The 26,854-nt window shown below is 32.5% G+C and overlaps 1 protein-coding gene across 1 annotated transcript in view; it reads left to right on the top strand.

The window, feature by feature from the left end:
- LOC134694084 (atrial natriuretic peptide receptor 1-like) overlaps positions 1-26,854 on the top strand; it is a 30,646-nt gene that overhangs the window by 1,080 nt on the left and 2,712 nt on the right. Inside the window, exons 2-21 of the mRNA XM_063555078.1 lie at positions 104-451; positions 1,729-1,889; positions 2,507-2,641; positions 4,637-4,772; positions 6,065-6,156; positions 6,639-6,780; positions 8,488-8,600; positions 10,306-10,395; positions 11,549-11,626; positions 13,251-13,355; positions 14,502-14,573; positions 15,165-15,321; positions 16,103-16,246; positions 18,298-18,469; positions 19,863-20,012; positions 21,739-21,862; positions 22,539-22,607; positions 23,782-23,956; positions 25,695-25,793; positions 26,267-26,358. Of these exons, the coding sequence (XP_063411148.1) occupies positions 104-451; positions 1,729-1,889; positions 2,507-2,641; positions 4,637-4,772; positions 6,065-6,156; positions 6,639-6,780; positions 8,488-8,600; positions 10,306-10,395; positions 11,549-11,626; positions 13,251-13,355; positions 14,502-14,573; positions 15,165-15,321; positions 16,103-16,246; positions 18,298-18,469; positions 19,863-20,012; positions 21,739-21,862; positions 22,539-22,607; positions 23,782-23,956; positions 25,695-25,793; positions 26,267-26,358 (2,654 nt within the window). The remainder of the gene's footprint in view (positions 1-103; positions 452-1,728; positions 1,890-2,506; positions 2,642-4,636; positions 4,773-6,064; positions 6,157-6,638; positions 6,781-8,487; positions 8,601-10,305; positions 10,396-11,548; positions 11,627-13,250; positions 13,356-14,501; positions 14,574-15,164; positions 15,322-16,102; positions 16,247-18,297; positions 18,470-19,862; positions 20,013-21,738; positions 21,863-22,538; positions 22,608-23,781; positions 23,957-25,694; positions 25,794-26,266; positions 26,359-26,854) is intronic.

The following is a 26,854-nucleotide window of genomic DNA, read 5'->3' as shown; positions in this document are numbered from 1 at the left end:
GATTAATCTAAGAATGTAAAGTGTCTCTGCATTTTTTTTTTTTTTAATTCTTTTTGATATTTTATTTTCCAAGATTTCATAAACTAGATGTGTTCTTTTGTAGTGTGTGGAACCGATCTCGAAATCGCTGCTAGTATGGCGTCTTCGTGGAATATTCCTATCATATCTACTTCCGGTTCCAGTGACTTAGTAACAAATAAAACAGAGTTCTCTACCCTTACGAACATGGCTTTTACAATGGAGAAATTTGCTTTATTTTATGTTCGTATATTTAACTTTTATCATTGGAAAAATATTGTATTAATTTACGAAGAAAAGCATCCTTTACTTAGTTTGCTAGCTAAAAGTCTCTATGATGTTTTCATAAGGATGAATACAACAACGACAATGCTACCGTTTAAGGAAAGAAACTTTGAACCTTTGTTGGAAGCAGGACGCAAACACTCTAGAGGTAACTTATTAATCTTAAATAATTTTGTTTTTTTCTTATTTAATTGAGATAATTAAGAAACATATTTCAAGGAAAAAAAACAACCTTTAGTATTTGGATGAATAATAGGAATAATTTGGTGGTTTATATGCCCCATTTATGAGCAATTTTTTATCTGGTCTGTGCGTCCGTTTGTTCATCCGTCCGTTCATCCGTTCGTTCGTCCGTCCGTTCGTTCATCCGTCCGTTCATCCGTTCTTTCGTCCGTCCGTCTATTCCGCTTCAAATTTAAGTTTATGCTCAAGGTAGTTTCTGATGAAGTTGAATTCCAATCAACTTGAAACATAGAACACATGTTTCCTATGATATGATCGTTCTAATTTCAATGCCAAATTAGAGTTTTGATCCCAGTTTCACAGTCCACTGAACATAGAAAATGAAAGTGCGAGTGGACCATCCATGCATTCTTGTTTCCTTTAACTCTACGGATATAAAAAGCAGGTATGTTTTCCTATATCAAAACTGCCCAAGCAATGTTTCGAGGAAAACAGCTTAAAATGTTCCACAAAACTTTTACGGACACCTCCGTAATTTGGTTGACCAATTCACGACATGTGTGTGTATGTGAGGTGACATGATACATGCAGAATCGTCTGTTCTATAATTGAATCAATTTTTTCCATTTTCCTGTTGTATCATTTTAACATAATATTTCTTTGCATGGTGGGTAATGCATTCATATCCGGATACGCCCATCCTGTTTGACTCATGAGTTCATGTGGTTGTCTCATGTAATGTTTTTTCTATCTTGATTTGCATATTCTGAATGGACTTTGAACATCAGTAAACCTATTTAAGATATTTATTTCAATTAAGACATGAACATAGAATATAAAATTCAAGGTCGATAAAGGACATACAACGAAATAATGAAAAGAAAACGGTGAGAGGACTAACAAATGTTTAACAAAACATTGTACGGGGGAAAAACTCATTGACAAATATACCATATACTAAGTACTCTTGACTTGAAATAAAACCATGCTCCACTACAGGTATAGTAATAATACACATGAAAGGTAAATATGCATGGTAATTTTTTGCATAACATAAACTCATCATTGATACCAGGATTAAAATTTTGTTACCGGACTCATCAGTTAACCGAATCAAAATGCGTAAAAGGCCAATGAAGTGCGAAATTGACAGTCAAGACTCGCAAATGTTTTGTCAAAAGGATATGACGTATGCTAAGTAAATCTAGACCTGTAGATTTAAGTTATACTCATTTATTGTAGTATTTGCAACAATATCCACAGACGACGATTTTCGGAAGCTTATTTTAGCTGCACAGTCGTTGGGAATGACAAATGGGGAGTATGTACATTTGTTCATTCGATTTTATGAAGTCGAGCACACAGGACTTCACAGTTGGGAAAGAAAGGATGAATTTGATGAGGTATATACATGAGCTAATATTTTTAGAGTTAAATTAATTTATAAATCATATTAAGGACAAGAAAAACAAATAAATTAGTTGTATGCAAAGTGGTTCAATTGAACAAGAGACGAAAAATTTAAACAACTACTGTAGAAAAGTGATATGAAGTATGCCGGCAAACTCTTTTTATCTGCAATGTATGTGTTTCATTTGTGTTTAGAAAGAATATAAAAATGTGATGCCGATTTCTGTGAATAAGACACGTGTTCAATATCCCGTTACAATCGAGACCAAAAGTTCAAAGGACCAAAATATTACACACCATTATAATTAAAATATAAAGGCCATACCAAAACAAACGAATCCAAGCGATGACTCTTATCATTGAATAATTTGCAATTGCAATCTAGGCTTTATATGAGTTTTAGTCAACATAAATGTATATATATTTTTAAAAGTCCATTCATTTTTATTTGAAGTGAAGTCCGATATTGTGTGGTGGAGATAATTTTCTTTTGAAATAATAACAATGATAATTATAACGACTTTATTTAAAAAGGGTGGCTCAATAAGCATTCACAAATCTACATTGCGGCACTCAAAACCGGTGATAAATATTTTTGTTTGTTTCCTAGGTAGCTAGATCTGCTTATGACTCAGTCCTTGTTCTGCAACCGAGCAGACCCGAAAGTAAACTATTCACTCAATTTGTGAAAGATGTTAAAGAAAAGGCAGTCAACGAGTACAATTATACAATGCACAACGAAGAGGTATGAATCCTTTATTCAATGTACACAATGAATGTAAACATACCATATTTCTAATATAAATCCGCGCTTCTATTTTTAAATTACCTTGAAACACACAGACTTACAAACGGGAAGATTTATGACAAAAGGGGACATACTGAGAAAACAATTACAAAATCAACAGTATTTTAGCAAAAAATCAATATATGATAAAGTCATCATAGGCACCTTGATTGAAATTTTGTATTTGCGCCAGACGCGCGTTTCGTCAAATTAATTGACGCACGAACGTGGAATAAAAACAAAGTTTAAAAGGCCAAGAGTAAGAGAGTAATTTAAGTTGTTTGTTTTAAGAGTTTTTATCATGACCAGATCTAATGCACCCCAGTACCAGACGTTGTCTTCATCTATAACTCTTCCAAGACGCCTTTTTGCAAGTCATCAATATAAACGTATAAACAAAGCATGAAACAAAGACAACTTGCAATTGTTAACTTCTGCATCATTTGGTTTCTTGATGTTGAGTTGTCTTATCAGTAATTATACCACAACTTTTATTTTTTAACAATTACAAAAATTAGCTACAAAAAAGAAAAAAATACGACTATTATACACGAACCACACAACTGTTCTCGGAAAACGGGATCAGTGTTTTCTGACTTTGAAAGACGCGCTATATATTTGAAGTCATTACACAGTCGTGAAACATAAAATTACATTGTTTTAGTTCGACAAGGGAAAAGTGGGATACGCTAGCTTATAGTATGGTGACCTATTGTTGTTAATTTCTGTGTTATTTTGTCTCTTGTTGAGGTAGTCTCATTGGCAATCATAACACATCTTCTTTTTTATAATAAGCCTCGATACATTTATTTCTCATTATTATTTTGTAAACCGATATATATTTGACTACGGTCAATCAAGTATAGCATTAACCTTATTGTTAGTTGTAAGATGTATGTCAGCAAACTATCTATAGCGTTAATATATGACTCAGGTGTTAAATCCTGACGATTGAATATTCTTCATTATGATATTGATTTCAAAGATGTATCTTTAATTGACAAAACGGATTTACGTGCAGAACTTAACACGTATTTAAGCAATGTTCTTTGTTCTGTTGATATTATAAGCTCCGATGACATATTTTCCTTATACGAGGTACGTGACTAACTGAAGGACAAATTTAACTACTTAAACCGACTTTATCAAGCGTGTTCTAAGTAACTGCGGAAAATCTTCTTTTTTTCAACTATGATGCTGCGCAAGAGTGACATAGACCTTACTGGCCACAGAACAAATCTGTTTTCAAATGTTTTAATTTCTGTTTCATCGGGAAAAAATAAGCATAACATACTTTATTTAAAAGCTTGTTGTTTACAAAATCAATGCTTGCTTAGCCTTCAGACTGACTTCCCTGCCTACTAGCTTAGAGATTTAACTTAAGCCTTTACAATTTAATATTTAAGGAGTTTAAACATTGTATACGAATGAAAACAATAAATGGTGGGACATGCTGAGAGAAAAACATCTGATCGACTAATTTATAGAAATATGACTTTCATCCTCGTAAATACTTTTGGGAAAATCGTCGCCTAGGCTATCAAAAGTTCACCAAACCGTAGCATGTCCCTAATCCACCAGTGTTTGTCGAATTCAACGTGGAAAATTAATTACGAACAATCTTTATAAAATGTATGCGTCCAAGCGCTTTTCTAGATTTACCTTCATCAGGAAAACTAATAGAAAAATAAAAAAGTAATAATTCAACTTCAAATATTATAGCATAAAAAGTAAAATCACAAAAATATTGACCTCTAAGGAAAACAAAAAGTTCCTAATCAAATGAAAAAATGAAAAGCTGAAACATATCACACGAATGGACAACAACTGTCAAATTCCTGACTTGGTACAGACATTTTCGTATGTAGAAAATAGGGGATTAAACCTGGTTGTATTGCTAGTTAAACTTCTCACTTGTATGACAGTCGTAATTTTACTTTTTTCATAAACCAGGTAAATATTTTCACAACGGCCTTTTACGACTCAATTTCGGTGTATGCTCAAATCATTAATGAAACAATAACCGACGGAGAAGATATCAGAGATGGTCTAAATATCAGTAGAAGAATGAAAAATCGAGTTTTTCATGGTAAGTAGACAAATGTTTTTTAAAGAGGGGCGAACGATACCAGAGGAACAGCCAAACTCATAGATCGAAAATAAGCTGACAACATCATCGCTTAAAAAAAAAAGGACAAACAGACAAATAAAAGTACTCAAAACACAACATAGAAAACTGAAGACTAAGCAACAAGATTCCCACCATTAACTGAAAACCACCCTTTTGTTAACAATATTATAATTTATTCATCAAATATTGCTTGTTTACAAAAATTATCAAGACTCCAACGGGTAATTAAAGTAGATTTTGATCTGTTTTGTAAATTTTGTGGTCTCTTGTTCCTAAGTTAGGGTTTCCGAAAGTGCGAAACGTTGATGCTACAAATAAAGATTCACATTTGTCAGATAAAATATGTGTCTAGCTATTTAGTGAAAATAAGCTAATCATAGAAGTTTATTACTGGGTACCTTCACACGCTCACTCATAAACTATAAAGAGTTTGAAACATGTTATAGGTTACACATTACAGCTGTTTCTCAAAACACGCCTCTTTTGGGGAGATCTTGAATATTCATAGAAAATTAATTTTGTTAACATGCTGGTGCCCAGTTATGCTCTCTGTGTTCCATCTCACAGAGACATAACTTGGAAATGTTACCAGTAAATATACACGTGCATATTGTTTACATTGAAATCTGTGGTAACCTTTCATTCGAGGTAGGGGTAGTTAAGAAAATTAGTGTAAGTTTAAACTCTGAATAGTTCAGGGCTTATAATCGTTGAAAATATGCCGCACAGTCCTATATTTTGACCTTTGAAAAAAATTGTGGTGCATATGAACTTTCAATTCTAGGATAAGATTTTTTTCAAAACTTCATAGTAAAAGTGGTACAGTTTTAGCCGTAAAAGGAGTTCCTATGGGAAATAACATTGTCAATATTTACAGAAATGCAACCTGTATACAGTATTGTATTGTTTAAAAACAAGAATAAACTCATTTTGGAAAGTTCACAGATCATAAGACAGACGATTGATTTCCACTGCTATGGATTAATTATCATTAGTTGGATACAAATTTTTGTGAATTTCGTGTATACAGATCAACCACAAATTCAAATGTTCAACTATTTTCAAGTTTTTTATAACTTTATATGCAGAGATTGACAAAAACACGAAATCAAATATCTACGAAAATGTAGATTTCCTCCATCCCCGAAAAATGATAGCCACGAAATAAATGAATTCACAGTAGTTGTTGTATACTGTTTACTTGATTTTTATATCTATTCTCTTTGCGATATTTTCATATTGTTTATTAGGTATCAGTGGTAAAATATCCATTGATGACAACGGTGATAGAGAACCAGATTTTCAGCTTTTAGACATGGACATGGCTACAAGTGATTTTGTTGTAAGTACACCCTATGTAATCATGTGTACTTTTTTTGTCCAATTTAGAAAGACGTTACCAAAAACTGGGGGTGACATAAGGTGCTCCTGAAGGGTTCATGGGCCTGATATGGTTTGAAATATTAGTTTGCTTTGCAATGCTAACTGAATATCCTAGTAACACTCATCACGTTATTGCAAATAAACTCATCATAGATACCAAAATTGCAATTATATATTTGCACCAGACGCGCGTTTCGTCTTCAAAAGACTCATCAGTGACGTTTGAATAATATATTCTTAAAAGGACAAATAAAGAACGCAGTTGAAGAGCATTGTAGTCCATAAATTCCTAAAAGTTTTGCCAAATACAGCTAAGATAATCTATTCTTAAGGTAGAAAGCCTCACAATTTCAAAATTACAAAGTTTACTTTATTTTGATACTTCATTTTTATACTATTTTGCAATTCATCTGATTATATCACTTTCATACTATTTTGCAGATTGTTGCAGAATATTTTGGCTCCATCGGAACTATGGTATTTAGGAATGATACTTCAATACATTGGCCGTCAGATCGAGGACCACCAAAGAACATACCAGATTGTGGATTCAAGGGAGATAATCCACACTGTAAAATGAAAGGTATGGTTATAATTTTGCATTAGTTTGGGCCCCGCCTTTAGGCGGGTCGCCCTATAGTGATCAGTCCGTCCGTCCGTCCGTCCGTAACACTTTAACTTTGTGTCCGCTCCATATCTAGAGAACCATTATGATTTCATACTTTATACTTTACATGTTTATTAACCACCACCAGAGGGCGTGTCATGATGTATGTACAACTTCCTAGGTCAAAGGTCAAGGTCAAAAAATTTGGTTTCAGTTGACAACCCTGTGTGTCCTGTGGTGAAGATCGTGTCAGCTCTATATCTTGAAAACAGTTATGATTTCAAAGTTTATACTTGACATCCATTTTTACCAACACCAGAGGGTGTGTCATGATGTACAACTTCCTAGGTCAAAAGTCTGTCTGTCTGTTGGTCTGTCCATCGTTAACAAATTTGATCCACACTATATTTTGAGAGGACAGCTGTTATTATTTCATACTTTATACCTGACAAACATTTTCAACTTAACATATATATTAACCAACACCAGAGAATGTGTCATAATGTATGCATCCTAGGTCAAAGGTCAGTCCGTCGGTCTGTCCATCCGTTCGTTGTTCTTAACAAATTGTGTCCGCTCTACCTCTCGAGAACCGTTAATATTTCATACTTTATACTTGGTGGGTCATAATATATTGAAGGCATAAATCAAAAAATATGTGACAAATATCAATTGGGCAGCACCTTTAAACATATTGTTCAAACATCAATCCATATATCCAGAAGTCACCTTAGAGTAGTCAACAATGAGTTCACATCATGCAGTCATATCACTATTATACTATGAAAGTAATTTGAGAATATTTATCAGTTTTAACTTAAAATCTTAGAATAAAATCAAACAAGAGACTACGTAATAACTTCAAATAATGCTTCATATCAGATTATCCATACAACTTATTTACCCCACGTTATTGACAGCGGGGCCCACAGAGATGGCTCCCATCTCAATGGTATCTAGTTTGTCAGAAAAACAGAAGTTTTGTTGTCATGTTGATTAAAATACTGCGCATGAAGACAGAATACAGCTGTCTTGTTTCCTAAATCTCAATCTAATGTATGTTAAAGAAAAAAAAAGAAAAAAAAGAGGTCAAATATAGAAAAAATTTAATTATCGAAGGTAAATTTTGCATGACAGGAATAACATACATATCATAATAATGCACATAATTACACATTTTGAAAAGTGCAATTAAAATGGTTTGTTATAACATGTCCTGGACTTAAAGTCATAAAACGTTTGGGTACGATCATCATAATCATGATTGAAATCAATTAGCCAATAAAAATTACTACATTTTGTGGTTTGAGCACACACTTTGTACTCCGAGTACTGAGGCCATTTTTATAAATGCCAGACAACATTGATTATTAGCAGTGACAACAATGATCATGATTGTAGCAGGCCATTTATGATTGATTTATTGTTGGTGTTAAAACGCTACTTTAAGGCGCCACTTTTGGGCTATTATTTCGTGGCGGCCAGTTTTTTTGTGATGGAATCTGGAGTGCCCAGAGAAAATCACTGACCTCCCATTGGAAACTGACAAAATTGGAGTCGAGTGCACCTGCACGAGCAGGTTTGGTCACTATGAGAAAAGGTTCAATGCAACTTAACGATTAAGAAAAATGAACCACTGAACAAGGCAATTCGTTAAAATATTTTCCTTATTTTATTTTTCAGAATTGAACTCTACTGGACTAATAGCTGGCTTGTTTGTTGCTATACTTCTTATAATAGTTATAGCAGGACTTATAATGAACAGGTTAAGTATTATCAAAAAGTTATATGTAAAGGTGAGGGGGAAATTCCGCTTTCTGATAACGAAAAAACGCTGATATGCAAGTATGCAAATAGTGAAGAAATGATCAAGCTACAATATAAAACCGCAAGTCGAAATAAACAAAAAACACAACACACAAATACAATCATATACTCTTTTCAAGTAATGAAAACAAATGGAATACAAATGGAAATAGTAAAAACATCTGCCCTATTTCTAACTTGGTACAGTCATTTTCCGGGGTTTATTCTGTCCTTAACCACATCTTACACTTCCTCTTTTTTCTAAAATGATAGAATGTCTACAGCTTCATATGAAAAAAGAAAAAACGAATACATATAAATAAAGGCAACAGAAGCATAACGTAATATCACAAAAACTCTGAACTCCGGGGAAAATTCAAAAAGTCCTTAATCAAATGGCAAAATAAAAAGCTCAAATACATCAAACGAATGGATAACAAACAGACATAATATGAAAAAAAAAATAAAAAAATGAGGGTACAGCACTCAGCATAGTGTTAAAATCTTAATTACTATAAACAAAAATATACCGTTGTTCGAAGTTCATATATCGATATTTAAGTAGATGAAAGAGCAATAGAAATCAGTTGGGAATTGAAGGAAATAATTTATGATTGCCAATCTATCAATTTTTAGACGATTGAAAAAGGAGGCTGATTTGAAGAGTCAGTGGTGGAATATTCGATTAGAGGATATCATATTCAGGTCACAAGTGGTCGGTAGTAAACACAGCAAATTTTCTCTGCTGATGGTATGGTACTTATCATAAAATATACACTTTGCCTCATTTTAGATTTCTTATTTAAATATTAATTTTTTTTACTATCACTCTAGCGGTACTGTTTTTGATGGAGTATAAGTCCCTTATTAATCATCAGCCCTTTTTTGCTAGTCAGGGTTACGATCCACTACTTCCCCTGGCGGATTAAAAGATAACTTCGGATCAAGGAGGTAATGATTTTGATTGGTTGTAGTCGTAACTTGCTGCATCCAATCAAAATGCGATCACGTGTTTATGTAGAAAATGTATGTAAACAATCGTCACGTGCTGATTGTACAACAATTCTTTACCCCATAAACATACGACGATATAAAGGAACAATTTAAATGTTCTTATTCAACAAATAAAAGTTCCTGTGTTTGTTTCGTGTACAAATGTAAGAATGTCAAACATATATTTTCGTTTCCTACTCCACCAAGTTTGTAGACTCTAGACGTTACCGGGTTTTCATCTTAACACTGAAGAGATTTCAAGTGCTTCAATTGCTAAAGAATAGTGTATCCTGAATGGGCGTGACTTTAATCAATCGATAGATGACCCAATGTCGTTATCACACATGTTAAACTCATCTGCAAAGGTGGTGAGGAGGGGAGTGGATCGTAACCCTTGGCTTGCGAAGATGTCATCAGCCAAGTTACCAGTCGACGGTCCTGGCATTAAATAATAAAATTTTCTGTAAATTTCATCTTTCAAAAAATATTTTCTGAAGATGTTGATCATTGAAGATTATGCAAATTACGCAGTACCTACAAAGAGCAACTGGCTTGAAGTAGAAATGTGGTTATTTTTGTGAACAGCGTAGAAGTAGAATAATATTAACATCTTTTTTTTTTCATCTTTAATTTAATTTTTGACTTTGTCTTAGTGAGATTTTCCTACAAAAATATTTGTTCATGATATATTGATTTTTCTAGAGCACTGATGAGTTACGTTCCTTGCAAAATGAGATAATAAGCACCACAACTGACTTCACATCACATAATAAGAAACCAGCTATATATAAGGTAAAGGTGTATGGAAACCACTGTTTAAGAATGATTGCTCTCCTTGTTTTTATTTTTTTGCCAGACATTTGGAATCATAAGTTTTATCCATGTAGTGCTTAAAGAAATTTCTACACTAACCCTTATATTTCTTTTTATAATTTTATAACATATAGTTTGAATAGTTATATTTAAGAGGCTGTCCAAGTAAATATCAGGCAAATCCTTTGATTTTTGTTCCCACTGAATTTTTGATTCCAATGCAGTGTTGATATCATACAAAGGATATATATGTCAAAGATATTTTTGAATCAACAGTGGATGGCTTAGAAAATGAATTTAAAGTTCACTTACAATGCAACAAAATGTTGTACAAAATAAAGAGTTATCTCCCCTTTCCAATAAATTTTCAGTGCTTTCTATGTATTTTTTTTCTCTTTATTTGTTGCAGTAAATAAAAAAAAAAAAACTTAACTTTGAGAAAGAATGAAGTTGTGATATGAAATAGATGAAAAAAAAATTGAAAACAAAATATGTCATGTGCCATCCACTGCCTGGTTTTTCCATGGACACCCTCTAAAAATATCCTAAAGTCCTTGTTATTTTTTGATAGTTTAAAAAAAGAGAAAACTGGCCAAAGTTAAAAGTATGGAAAACTAGAGACTCATTTCCCTCAAAATTTATATTGGCTTATATCTTAAAAATAAGCACATGGACCCTTAATTTTTTCTGCTTTTTTTCCTTTACTTATATACTATCATTTGATACCAGTCTTTTAAAAAGCTTGTTATTTTGAAACACAGTAACAAACATACTTAATACAGAATCGAGATTCGTATGGCGGGTTATGCAATCATAGCAAAATATGTCGGGTCTGAATACGTGTGGAATATATAAGAATTATTAAAGTTAACATTTCCTATGGATCTACGAATTTCAACATGTTTAACTTGCCTCCTTTTCTAGAACATATTCTTAGCTTATATTTGGGCCCATTTTATAATAGTAATCAATTTTGTTCGAACTTTCGTTTGAAAAATGCATAACATTTATTCATTATTTATCTAAACTCGATTAAGATTCTTGTCGATTGTGGAAAATTGTATAAGTTGTATAGTTGGTTTTTCGTTGTGCCGTTGAATTCCTTTTTCATTTTTATATCCACTATTTACAGGGTACTTTAGTTGCAGTTATGAAGACTAATTGTCTCAAAATGGTTGTAAACAGAAAATTCCTGATAGAATTAAAAAATGTAGGTACGCCACGTTATTTTGTGGGGAAAACCTGTTTAGTATTATCATCATTTCGATTTCTGTAATAATAATCAATAATGTCAATAAACTCATCATAGATACCAGGACTAAATTTAGTATATACGCCAGACGCGCGTTTCGTCCACAAAAGACTCATCAGTGACGCTCGAATCCAAAAAAGTTAAAAAGGCCAAATAAATTACGAAGTTGAAGAGTATAGAGGACCAAAATTCCTAATAGTTATCAAAGGTACCAGGATTATAATTTAGTACGCCAGACGCGCGTTTCGTCTACATAAGACTCATCAGTGACGCTCATATCAAAATATTTAAAAAGTCAAACAAGTACGAAGTTGAAGAGCATTGAGGATCCAAAATTCCAAAAAGTTGTGCCAAATACGGCTAAGGTAATCTATTCCTGGGATAAGAAAATCCTTAGTTTTTCGAAAATTCAAAGTTTTATATTCAGGAAATTTATAAAAATGACCACATAATTGATATTCATGTCAACACCGAAGTGCTGACTACTGGGCTGGTGATAAAGTTTTGCCAAATACAGCTAAGGTAATCTATGCCTGAGGTAGAAAAGCCTTAGTATTTCAAAAAATTCATAAATTGGTCAACAAATAAAACGAATAAGACAACTCTCCACTAGAGACTAAAGTCAGGTAGAAGTAAGCAAGTAAGGGTCACCGTACGGTCTTTAACACCAAAAACTCCATGGTGAGTTTAATTCACTTCCCTCTTATGATGATAGTTATTACTACTATGAATTAATTAATATTCGTGGGATACTAATTATCGTGGATTTAGTGGTTTCATGTGGGTTCAACAAAGCACTAACTTTCAATCGGCTTGTATACAGACTTTCGAAAAAAAACGAAGTCAAACAGCCACGAAAATTCATTTTTTTCTCAAACGACGAAAATTGGGAGCCACGAAAATAAATGAATCCACAGTTTACGAACAGTGATCGTCTTCCAAATAAAAAAAGAAATATTGAGAGATTAATTAAAAAAAATCAACGTTGAAGAACATACTGCATTGATTTTGACTTAAGCACAAACAACAAACAACATAAAAACCAATGATGAACGAGTCAGATGCATCCAAACTATTGTCAGCCCTCCTGTACTTATTGCAAGAGTAAAAACTGGGGGTACATTAGAGTAAACACATGATTATAACTATTTGACTGTCATACATGTGAGAAGTTTAGCTAGCTATACAACAAGGTTTGATCCACCATTTTCTACATAATAAAATACCGGTGCCAGGACAGGAACATGACAGTTGTTATCCATTTGTTTGATGTGTTTGAGCTACTGAATTTGCCATTTAATTAGGGACTTTCCGTTTTGAATTTTCCTCGGGGTTCAGTATTTTTGTGATTTACTGGTTTGTTCAAGAAATCGTTATAAATAAAGGCAACAGTAGTATACCGCTGTTCAAAAGTATCAAACCGATTGAGAGAGAAAAATTCGGGTTACAAACTAAAGCTGAGGGAAAACAACGAAACAACACAAACACTCCAAACAATGAAGTGCAACAAAATTTTAACGACAATGCAATATACATAGAAACAAAATATCAGATAACAAATGCCAGTATTTTCTTAATTTAGATGAAAGACCTACAATGTAATAATTTGGTTAAATTCTTCGGATTATATATGACTCTTAGAGGTGTATTCCTAGTAATGGAAGATTGTTCTAGAGGAAGTTTACAGGTACGTCTACATTTCACTATTGCAAAAAAAAAAATCACCGCATTGTACTTTACCTACAAACAAGGTACTAAATGTGATGCTGAATAGTACCAAGATTATAATTTGATACACCAGACGCGCGTTTCGTCTACATAAGTCTCATCTGTGACTCTAAGATAGAAAAAAAGTTTAAAAAAAAAGCCAAACTAGTATATAGTTGAAGAGCATTTAGAACTCAAAATTGCAAAAGGTTGGGCCAAATACAGCGCAGGTAATCAATGTATGGGATATGACAATCCTCAGTATTTCCAATAATTCATACTTTTTCAAAAGGTTAATTTATAAAATGACCTTATAATTGATATTCATGTCAAATTCGAAGTGCTGACTTCTGGGCTGGTGATATTCTCGGGGACGAAACGTCCACCAGCAGTGACATCGACCCATATTTTTTAAATAGTTGCATAGGTGATATTTAAAAGGGACCATTACTTTGTTTCCAGGTTCTTTATTGTCCACAAGTAAAATTGATGAGTTTCGAGATCTTGAAATCTTATCTTATGAAATAGTATCTTGTGGAATATTGTGTCTCATACAGTTTTCTTCTCTGCTTATCTTCGGTTACAAATTATCCAGCATTTACTAAATTCATTGCATTTTAGTAAACAGAATTGAAAAATCAATATAATCTGTATTTGATTTCGACATCACCACACTTTTTGTTCGAAAAAATTGAAGTAAATTATCTAATCATCTTTTAAAAGCTTTTACTCGAGTTAAATGAATCAAAATAACGTTGGTAGACTTCAGCTGTTGTCTGTTCTATGGTCGGGTTGTTGTCTCTTTGACACATTTCTCATTTCCATTCTCAATTTTATTGTCAATGTTTATATTGTAATATTCGTGACAAATCGTTCATATTTCAACATAAAAATGCAAAATATTTTCTTTGATCACACATCAAACAGACAATGTTCATCCTATTTATACATGTATTGGAACGTGAGCTTCCTCTTATATAAAGCTGCTTTGTATTTTCGTTTCATGAAATAAGATGATAGGTAGCTAAGGACCAGGATCTTATATCAACAAAAGATAGAAGAACTTTGTTTGTCAGAAGTAGTTGTTTGATATTACGTGCAGGTTTTTATTTTGTTTTATTTTTAGGATATCTTACAGAATGACTCATTAAATCTTGATTGGGATTTCAAAGCAGCTTTAGTGACTGACCTAGCCAATGTAAAGTATTTTTCCCCCACTTTTTTTTTAATTTGATTTTTTGATTTTTTTGGTATTTTTAACGACACTTTTAAGCACCGTCATAATGAACGAGTAATTATATATTTTGCTTACGCTTTTAATATATTTATAAAAAAGTTTAAGTATCTAAAACAGTCAATTGTGTTCAACTATTGGTGCCTGCAATTTCTATCTGCACGTCTCGTTTTGTACTTTTTGGTTTTTAAATGTGCTTGAAAGATGGATAAAGGCAAAATTAGTATACTGCTGTTCAAACGTCGTAAATCGGCTGTGAGAAAATAAATCCAGGCTACAAACTCAAACCAATGGCAAAACATCAATAATAAAAGGAAAACAAAGCAACATCAGGAACACTGAAGTGCAACAAAAACAAACGCCAACATACATAGATACGAACATTTTGATAACAGTGGTTTGTGAGACATGTAAAAATTGGAATACATACATGAATTTGCAATAGTTACATGTACAATTTTTTCAATATAAAATGATGGGAATGTCTTAACATCATGCTTCACTAATTTTAAACCACGGTTGATTGAATAGTTTTTTTTCTATATCTAATTTTAGGGGATGTCTTACCTTCACGCTTCACCAATTTTAATTCATGGTCGACTGAACAGCGATAGATGTATAATCGACAGTCGGTTTGTCCTGAAAATATCCGAGTTTGGATTACCTTCTATTTTGGGAAGCAATCATCTCGAATGTGTGGAAAATGAAAAAGGTAAGAATATATATCATATGCATTTCTGCTCCTGAGAAATATGCAACGAAAATTGCATTGGAATGACGGACAGAGTTCAAGTTGAAGTATAAGAATCTATGAGGTGTTGGTTTTTGTCACATTCAATTATCATTATAAAAGTTGTTTAATAATAAATCAATACAGAATATATAAATTAGAATATAGAAAATGGAATATAGAATATAGAAAATGGAATATAGAATATAGAAAATGGAATATAGAATATAGAAAATGGAATATAGAATATGGAATATAGAATATGGAATATAGAATATAAATTTGAATATAGAATATGGAATATAGAATATAAATCAGAATATAGAATATGGAATATAGAATATAAATTAGAATATAGAATATAGAATACAAATTATAATATAGAATTTGGAATATAGAATATAAATTGCTATACATAAGATACACACGTTAAATGCATGTCAATATGTCTCTAAGCAAATAAATTCAATTAAGACTATAAAATGGTGATTAAAATGTGCTGTAAGGCTTATAAGGGGGATAGGCTGCAAAATATGCAAGAGATGAATGGAACTTTACCCATCTTTATTTTTCATGTTTTGAAAAGTGCTATAGCCCCATCTTCAAAATTGTTTCGTTATATTGTATGGAACTTCCCACTCATGTTTTGTTAAAGAGCAAATATAATTATACTAATGACAGCGTAAATTCTTTTTAATTTAGTTTCCTGTAAGTTTAGCAATGAATTTAAACTGGTATTAGAAACGCTTTAATTTATTTTCAGAATGTATATGGTTTGCCCCAGAATGTTTAAGAGGAGACAAAGTCTCCCAATCGTCAGATGTGTACAGCTTTGCAATGATAATGTTTGAGATTCTGACAAGAATGTCTCCATTTGAAGAGGAAACAGAGAAGGCATCAATCCACGGTATATACATAAGGGAGCTATCATTTGATATTAAAGGGGACAAGGACGAAATTTGAAAAATAGGCAGGGCAGGAGTTTCAGTTAAAAAAAAAAGAAATGCTGGATGAGACACTGTGCCAAAAAATACAGGGTGACAATTTAAGTAAAAAAAAAGATACGATCGAATTAATTGAAAAACTAAAAAGCAAGACAAAGATAACAACTTAAAATAAATGCAGGACAAAATTGGTCATCTACACCCTCCCCCTCTCCCCATTAAAATCAAATGGAAGCTCCCTTATGTGCATAATGGTTGCAGGACAAAATTGGTCATCTACACCCTCCCCCTCTCCCCATTAAAATCAAATGGAAGCTCCCTTATGTGCATAATGGTTGCAGGACAAAATTAGTCATCTACACCCTCACCCCCCCCCCCCCCCCCCATTGAAGCTCCCTAATGTGCATAATGGTTCAAAATATGTATGTCTTATACTTATTTAGGCAAGATTTCGTAATTGGTTCCTAGTATTTCATTAAAAAAACTACCTTATTGTATGACCTTTCAACAAACATACAAACTATAAAGTTTTCAAAAATCAAGACAGAAGAATGAAGACTTCAACGAATAAAAACAAGACATGTTATTGAAGACCTACCTTGTACCTTTAATAACTTCTAATAGAAGTGGGACATTTAAAGACGTATCGTATCTGTATCTGAAACGTTGACGTATATGAACGTATCTATTAGTTATTGTTAAAATACATGTAGAAATCGAGAATAGGGGAAAGAGTTGGGGGGAAAAGTGAAAGGTTGATGACTATTGTTGGTCTCTTTCATTTTTAACACCTGTATTGTTTTTTAAATAATTGTTTAAAAGATGTATTGAATGTGGTTAAATACTTGCTTCTTGTATGTCAAAAACCTGTCTTCTTATAACTATTGTTACATGTATTGCCCTAAAAGTGATGTGTCTACGATATATATTTATATAACAGTACCTATAATACAATTATGAAAGCATGGACGACAGAAGAAACTTACTTATTTTAATTTTAGTTTCTTGTGTACAATTTGGAAATTAGTATGGCGTTCATTATCACTGAACTAGTATATATTTGTTTAGGGGCCAGCTGAAGGACGCCTCCGTGTGCGGGAATTTCTCGTTACATTGAAGACCTGTTGTGACCTTCTGCTGTTGTTTTTTCTATGGTCGGGTTGTTGTCTCTTTGATACATTCCCCATTTCCATTCTCAATTTTACATCTACACACATTTAACAATCACGTGTTTTTTGTGTCAATCTATATGTTTCGATATTTAAATCATTAGAACTACCGAGGCGTGAATTGAATTTGAATTATAAAACAAATAAAATTAGCATTGACAATATCTATACGCGTACTTTGAATTTGCTAATAAATGTATAATTTAATATCAGCAGAGTCGTATTGGTGACTGATACAAATTTTAATACATTTAGAAGGCAATACTATTTTTTCAAAAAGAGAACAAAAATTTTCATCACCCTTTCCCTATTTGTTCCCTATCTTATCCCTGTTCTCAAAATTATTATTAACAGTATTTGACTCATTCATTAACTATATCTGCATTAGTATCATTAAAATTCATGTCTGAAAAGTGATGACCGATGGTTTAAATATCGAGTGTTTAGATATGAACGATTCTCTAATTCTTCGTCAATTTATCCCTTTCTGCACCCATTTTGTAAAAAAAAAAATAACGTCTTTAAATGTTCTAATACAAAAATTATTTCAACTGCTTTTTTTATTTTTATTTTGTTATATCGTAGATGTTATTTGAAAAATGAAGACAAAGGGAAACAACCCGTTTAGACCATCTCTCCCAGCATTGTCAAATGACGTTTTAGGTTTGTAACCCGGATTTGTTTTCTCTCAGTCGATTTATGACTTTTGAACACCGGTATAATACTGTTGCATTTATTAACGAACAATCATGTTATTAAAAACAAGATATATATTTGTAGACCTAAGCTTATACAAAAAATATTTCAACATTCTTTCTCATCTTTATATTTTTTGGGTGTCGCAGATGTTATTCGAAAAGTAAAGACAAAGGGAGATAACCCGTTTAGACCATCTCTACCAGCAATGTCAGATGACGTACCTAAGATGATTGATTTGATGCAGGCCTGTTGGGATGAAAGTTTATTCAAGCGACCAACGTTTCGTTCTATCAAGAAACAGCTGAAAGAAATTACCGGGTATGTACATTATTCAGTGCGATAACGGAAAATGAGGGCTTAACTGTCATTGTTAATTTTTTTCCGTCTAGTAAAATGTCCTGAGTTTTAGGTGGGATGATACGTCATGGTCAAATAAAATTGTTTTAAACTATTAACTTTATTTTTGATTTTAACCTTCCATCTATGATTGGTACGCTTCATATGTCTAATGTGTTTTGTATTTAAATATTTTGCGTCAGTCATCACTAAATTAAGAGACATTCGTTGTCGAAATGGCCATATGGTATTGAAAAAATGTTACCGTTAATGTTGTTATCACAGATGATCATGTTTATAAAAAAAAATGCGTGTCCGTCGAAACAAATTATATGCCGGGTATCTTGATCGATTTGTATTTAAATCATGAAATTATAGAACGAATTTTCAAATACAAAAAAACATTTTTTCTACTCTAATTGTTTTTGTTTATATAAATGTATTCCAATACTAAATATAAATATAAATATCTACATCAACGAATATCTGTGAAACAGTGAACCCGGTAGGAAATTTTAGAGAACATTTTTGAACAATAATTTGATAGTTTTAATAGGCAAGATGTGAATATTCATATTGAATATAAATATTTGGTGCATTTTCAACCCTTTTCCCTATTTTATGAACAGCGTGGACAAAATTTGAAACTTTTCAATATCTATATTCATATTACAGATATCATCGAACGTAGAATCACAAACGCAGTACCGAAAGCCAATCATTCAACGACGAAATGTCAATCTCCCATACAGACAGAGTTATCGTCCTTTCCTCCTCAATCTCCCATACAGACAGAGTTATCGTCCTTTCCTCCTCAATCTGAGGAGGAAAGGACGATAACTCTGTCTGTATGGGAGATTGACGAAATGTATGTCTTCTGTGAAAGCAACACGTCAATTTTTTCTTGCTAGTGTTAAAAATCGGTTTGTAAAACACATGCAAGCATAGATATATACCCCCAAAAAAAGGTTTGCCATTTATATCTCCGTTACAGTATTGTAATGATATAAGAAATATTGAAGATCATTGAACTAAAACAAAGTGTTGCTTTTCCTTGAAACTCTTATTAAATAAGTATGGGAAACGGAAATGAGATGTTTCACTAAACTCATAAATTAATACACGTATTTATTATTTTGAATTTTTATTATGTTAAATGTATTGATATGTAATTATAACGCAGAAATTGATCACCTAGGCTGTATTAAGCCATATCTTTCTAAACGCACGTCTAGCTTACAAAATTTTATGATGAGTGTATCTCCTTATTTTTTATAGTTTCGACTTTTGTATTTCCTAATCAACCATTCAATCGTCAACTATCTTTCAAGACTGCTATTTTTTTTATCCCCTGTTTTTGCCTGGCTTTCCACAGAATATCAGCTAGTCACAACATCTTAGATGCATTATTAAGACGGATGGAACAATATGCTAACAATCTTGAAGAATTAGTAGGACAGAGGACTGAAGCTTTTCTTGAAGAAAAAAAGAAATCTGATCAATTGCTTGAACAATTATTACCAAAGTAAGTATAGAGAGCAGTAAAACTTCTAACAAAGACAAAACAGTGAGTGGGGTAATGAACTTTGGAAATATCTATACCAATTTAGTGGATTAAGCACTTTGAGTTGGAGGATCCAAAAATCCTCTCTTTATTTTTTTGAAATACTAAGGTATTTCTACCTCTGGAATAGATAACCTTATCTGTATTTGGCAAACTTGCATGAACTTTTGGTCATCAATGCTCTTCAAATTCGTTCTTTATTTGACATTTTTAACATATTTATGGCAAACGAGACGATTTTAATTTTGAAATTATAAATTTCCCCACCTTAGTAGCAATATACAAACTACACCTGCATATGAGATATACATTTCCAAACTTATTCGATATTCAAGAGCTTGCAGCTCCTACTCAGACTTTGTAAAACGTCATCAGTGTCTGAGAAGAAAGTTGATGAACCAGATTTATGTCAAAGAACGTCTCGTCTTTTTTCTAAAAAAATTTCATCGGAAGGTAACAAGACCTTGTTGATAAATATTCCGTATCTACTTCACAAACATACATGACGATCTTGTTGTATAGATTCTGCGTACTAAAGTTGTTTATCATCTTAACAACGTGTTATATTGTTTTTTTCATTTGTCTTTGTTCTATTATTAATATTACTTTTACTGTTGGATTGTTTTCTGTGATATCCATTTAACGTGGCTCAGTACTTATACATCCCGTCAATGTGTTTGTATTATCTTTCATTTTTGCTGGTGGGTTTTATATATGCGACATTTTGTGTTTCGTTGGTTCTTATAACGTGACTCTGTACTTTAAAAGATCATGTCACTATGTTATTGTTCTATAATATGTCATTATGCTATATTTCTATTATAAATTAGAAAATATATGGACCACAAACGTCAAAATTATCTAATAGTTAATGGAATGAATCATTTGTGGATTCTTATAAATTCTATAGAACTTACATACTTTTGATTTTTTTTAACCCTGTATGATAACATTGTATAAACATTGAACGACAAAAAAATGTGACGTATAAATTTTCTAACGTCAGACACGCGAAATTGTTTCTTTTAAAATTGTAACACGATGATGACTGCTGTACCCATATTTTGACTATTTAATTTATTATGTCTGTTAAGTTCACGCATCATTGTAAATATAACGGAATTTGATGAGACTGTTGTACAAAGTGAGAGGGTTAGCGCTATAAAACCAGGTTTAATCCACCATTTTCTACATTTGAAAATGCCTGTACTAAGTCAGGAATATGACAGTTGTTGTCCTTTCGTTTTTGATGTGTTTTGTCATTTGATTTTGCCATGTGATTAGGGACATTCCGATTTGATTTTCCTCTGAGTTCAGAATTTTTGTGATTTTACTTTTTGATTTGAGCGTCACTGATGAGTCATTTGTAGATGAAACACGCATCTGGCGCAAATATACAATTTCAATCCTAGTACAAGTATCAATCATAAGTTTATTTATTCATAAGAACGTCCGATGTGGGATAATTTGTATCGTTCCAGAAGGTCCATAAAAGGACCAAAACCGGTTAAGCTGTATTTCATCATCAGACACTGTTAAGTTGTAACATCATACTTTTTTTATATTCTTTTCACTAAATTAAGACAAAACTAAACCATACAATGAATCTCGACATTTGATTAACGCTGTCATAATTCGATCACATTATAATCGTAAGAATTTCAAAATAATTACTATTTCATTACAGAACAGTTGCTGACAAACTGAAGAACAACCAGATAGTAGAGCCAGAAGCTTATGATAGTGTTACAATCTACTTTAGTGATATTGTAGGATTCACATCTATATCGGCAGAGAGTTCGCCAATGGAGGTACAATTTGTTATACATGTATATGAAATTAAAAAAACACGTGAATTACGAAAAACGAACAAATTAAATTAAAAAAAAAAAACCACTACAAAGAAAAGTTGAAATTAAACAACATACATCCCACCAAAGTGGTAAACTCAAATGCAGAGGGAAGGTAAGCTGTTTCTGTTCCATGACTAGGAACACTTTAGAGCTTGGCGTATTGTAAACGTACATTTCTACTGTTAAAGACAGTTGGTTGTCCTCTAGATATATTTCGGTTATTTTGATTATTGGGGATCTGTCTAATCGAACTCATTCCATTTTGTTCACACTAACAACGAATACCTCCTTAATGGTTCGTTTTTATGTATGTTGCATTGTCGTTTGTTTTTGTTGCACTTCAGTTTTCTGTTGCTTCGTCGTTTTCTTCTTGTTGTGATCCCCTCGGTTTTAGTTTGTAAACCGGATTTGTTTTCTCTTAATCGATTTAAGACTTTTGAACAGCGGTATACTACCAATCTCCCATACAGACAGAGTTATCGTCCTTTCCTCCTCGATTGAGGAGGAAAGGACGATAACTCTGTCTGTATGGGAGATTGGTATACTACTGTTCATTTCATGCAGTATATCTTTATGTTTTTACTTTGTATATACCTCTACGTAAGGAACAGCATCATGATAAGTACTATTTCAGGTTGTGGACCTGTTGAATGATTTGTATTGTGTTTTTGATGCTATCATCGAACGATACGACGTTTACAAGGTAAGCCTTATAGCTAACAATTCGCTGTTTACGAATCTAATGCATTCTGGGTGATAAATTTAAAAAACGTTGTGATTGGTTTAAACATTCTAAGCAATGTAAATTCAACCAATGACGTAACGTTACGTTCATTTTGGTGTACGGACAATGAGATAATCCATAGTCATTTAGATTCTGAAAAAGCGAATTAACCGTTAGATGTTAAACAAGTTTCGATCATATATTGTTCGAAAAAAGATACATGTAAATAAACAGACGTACATACAATAATTACTTGTCAAATATTGCTGATTTTGTGCATTCTAATGTAATTTCATTTGTTCATATTATTTATAACTTCAATCTTCATATAAATGAACGATAAGAAATATTCATACATGACACACCAACTAAAAGTTATCAGACTTGACATCGTGTCTTCTTTTGACGCACAGTCAGATTTATACATAACATTATACATGTATTTAAAAAATATGTTCTGTGCCTCTATTTGTTAGCTATTAGTTATAAGTTTGATCCTGCATTATTAACTTTAACAAACGAAGAACATGTCCTCAGAATGAAGTGTCCTTTAATAAAAAGCTGCATTTCAATAAATCCATCATGCAATAAAATTGACTTTTAGGAATGAAGTTGTTCCAAATGTCAGAAAGAAATTTCATAACTATCTTTCGTCTTATGTGCAATAGCTAGAGGTACAAGAAAACGAATACAGAGAAAACCGAATAAGTTTGTATTTTCGGATCATTGCAGAACTACTGGAAACATGATTATTGTTTCTGAATCCTTAAAATTTATTTCAATTATAACGTATCGTTTTGTGATTATTTATCTGAATAAATAATGTTTAAAGTAACATTCTCCATTATAAAAACATTGCATAAATTCGAATTCAAAAGGCAACTTGATCATCGCTTAAACAATACCAATTACACGTCTGATGTTTGCCTCAGGAATATATTACCTTAGCTGTATTTGGTAAAACTTTTAAAGAATTTTTGTCATCAATGCTCTTCAACTTCGTACTTCATTTGGGTTTTTTTTTAAACTATTTTGGATTCGAGCGTCACTGATGAGACGAAACGCGCGTTTGGCGTAAACAAAAAAAAATAATCTTGGTATTATGATGAGTTTATTTGCATAATTTGCATACATACTTCAAATCATTTTGCAGGTTGAAACTATTGGTGATGCCTACATGGTAGTATCTGGGCTTCCTACACGGAATGGTGATGACCACGTTCGTCAGATAGCCATGATGTCACTAGAAATTGTTCAGAATGTTGGAATATTTAAAATTAGACATCTCCCTGGAAAACACCTGCAAGCTAGAATAGGAATTCATTCAGGTATATAAGTGGCATATTTAACTTTTTTCTCTCCACGTGTGAAGAACTGCATTCAAACGTATGTGTCCTCAATGTAAATTTTACAGACCAATAACAAATATATTTAAACAAATGGTGAATATCCATATTTAATCAGAGAAGATACGTTTTAATTCAACTTTTACATATATTTTTCATCAGTATTCAGCGTTAAGATACATTTTCTGTCGTTAGCTTTTAATTACGGCTTTGTACTGATGGGTAGCAATACACAGTTAGAAGTTTAGATTCGCATTTTGGCCCCTGTGGATTTTTCAAATAGGAAAGTTATTATGTAATAAAATTCATTTTTAGACAGCTGAGTACTAATTTAGCCTTCAAAGATGGTTTATTAGAGCATCAAGATTGTTTTTAACATGTTTTATGTGCTATTTTCTGTTTGACAATCCGTATGTTCATAGCTTGACCGGCCATCGGTCCAGAAATTGATGTAATGTTTACAAACACTTTTTTTCTAACGAAGTTTTTGACGCAATTTTACAAAAAAAAATGAGACGAAAGACATATGATTTTCATTGGATCTACTGAATGATATATGTACACAGTTTCAGAAAAGGTATTACTTCAAGCGATTGAAATTCTACTTTTAGCCAAATTTTGGGGAAATATGTGACATCTTTTCCCCCCTTTTTGCAATATTTTATAGCAAATAAGTGCAGATTGTTGCCATGGATACACCCAAAAGAAATAATATTTTACCATTTTATATACTGGATATAATATCTATGGAAGATTCTGATTACATACATATGCACATATATGACACAAACAGTAAGCTTGATATTGCAAGAAAGCAATGAAAAGGGAATGGTAAAATTCATAAGGGCAAATTTTAGTATTTTTTCCTAACTGTTTATTGCTACCTTATGTAGAGGAGGAATCAAGCTTCCGGCAAAATCATAAGCTTGGTATCTTAATGAGTATTTACAACCTCTGGGTCGATGTCACTGCTGGAGGACGATTAACTTCGATGTTACCGGTAGCCCAGTCAATACAGAACTTACCTGTTGATATTAAAGATTACAGATAAGATATTTTTATTAAATGGATTTACAAGTACTGTTTATTAAAGGTTAATTCATTCAAAACAGTATCGATTGCTTTAATAGTATTGGCACACTTTTTTGCACGTTATAAAAACTCTCGTTTTTTAAACGACTTAATTATAGATTTGAATTTCAAATGGTTTTGGTTTAAATATCATTGATCATTGATAGGTAGACGAAATGCGCGTCAGTGGTCATTTTTATAAATTTCCTGTTTACAAAATTTTTAATTGTTCGTAAAACTTAGGATTTTCTTATCCCAGGCATAGATTACCTTAGCCGTATTTGGCACAACTTTTTGGGAATTTTGGATCCTCAATGCTCTTCGACTTTGTACTTCTTTGGCTCTAAAAATATTCTGATATGAGCGTCACTGATGAGTCTTATGTAGACGAAACGCGCGTCTGGCGTACTAAATTATAATCCTGGTACTTTTGATAACTAGTATCATATTGCAAGCCTAATAACCTTGATTCCTTTCTTTTTGCGGATGGTCAACGTTGTGGTTTTTCGTTACTTGATATCTCCTTACTTACTGTTTTGATTGAATTTCTATCATTCATTTATGCAATGCTCACTAAATTCTATGACATTTAAATATTTGTATAAAAATTGCGTTGCAAAAATGATCAAAAATACAACACCCTTTACAGGACCAGTATGTGCCGGTGTTGTTGGAACCAAAATGCCGAGATTCTGTTTATTTGGAGATACTGTGAACACTGCATCCAGAATGGAATCACATGGAGAAGGTATAAAAAGATTAAAGAGTCAATCGTTGACAAGCCTCGTGAAATTCAACACCACCCCAATTGCTACTTGGTGCCAGTCCTTTTTTGTTGTTGTTGAGTAAAAACGTTTTACTTAATGAAGATACTCTAATGATTTTATTTTCTGTTATTTAAAGAATGGAAATGCTCCTACAAAGGTTTTAAAAGTCATGACTTTGTATAGTTATTCTACCGATCACTTATTAGGAATTATCCTTATAAATTAACAAGCTATCAAAGAGTAAAATAACAAAAATTCAGAACTCTAGGAAAATTCAAAACGGAAAGTCCGTAACCAAATGTAAAAAATGAAAGCTGAAACACATCACACAAATGGATAACAGCTGACAAATTGATATTTTTTTCCGGGAAAACATATAAAACATGAGTACATGTTTACCATTATTCTGGGTAGCAGCTCGCCATTCATGAAAAAAATAAAATGTACATTTCAGCCATGAAGATACATGTCAGTCCTGATACAAAGAGTCTGTTAGATAAACATGGAGGCTTCATTTTGGAGCCGCGGGGAAATATCGAAATAAAGGTCAGTGCGAAATTATACCTATACTGATTTCCTACAATTAAGTGTGTATAGAAAAAACCACTAGATTTTGCACCCTTAGTACCTTTATAGATTTACCTTCATTAGAAACGCTCTTAGTCGAATATATGAAAGCAAAGGTTACACAAGAACAGAAATAGTAACGGGCCTTTTATTCAATATGATTTTTGATACCCAGAAATATTGAACCGGATAGTTTATAGCTACATTATAAAAGGTGTAATTTGCTGGTATACCAAGTAAAGTTTGGTACCATGTAGAACTTTAGAATATTGCAATTGAATTGTAAATGATCCATTATCCATAGCAGTGCAAGTCTTGTCATCAAGTAGTGTCGCTTCTTTGGAGAACACCACTTATGAAACTGATATTATCAAGATGCTTGATTTCTTGATTGACAACATATTTGTTACGTTCGGAGGACGTGTTTTTCAACAGACTGTCGGCATTCCAATAGGAACAAACTGTGCCCCTCTAC

Source organism: Mytilus trossulus, chromosome 13 (genome assembly GCF_036588685.1).
Source record: "Mytilus trossulus isolate FHL-02 chromosome 13, PNRI_Mtr1.1.1.hap1, whole genome shotgun sequence".
NCBI classification, from domain to species: Eukaryota; Metazoa; Mollusca; class Bivalvia; order Mytilida; family Mytilidae; genus Mytilus; species Mytilus trossulus.
Note: the sequence above shows the minus strand (reverse complement) of the source record. Positions and strands in the feature narration are given on the sequence as shown.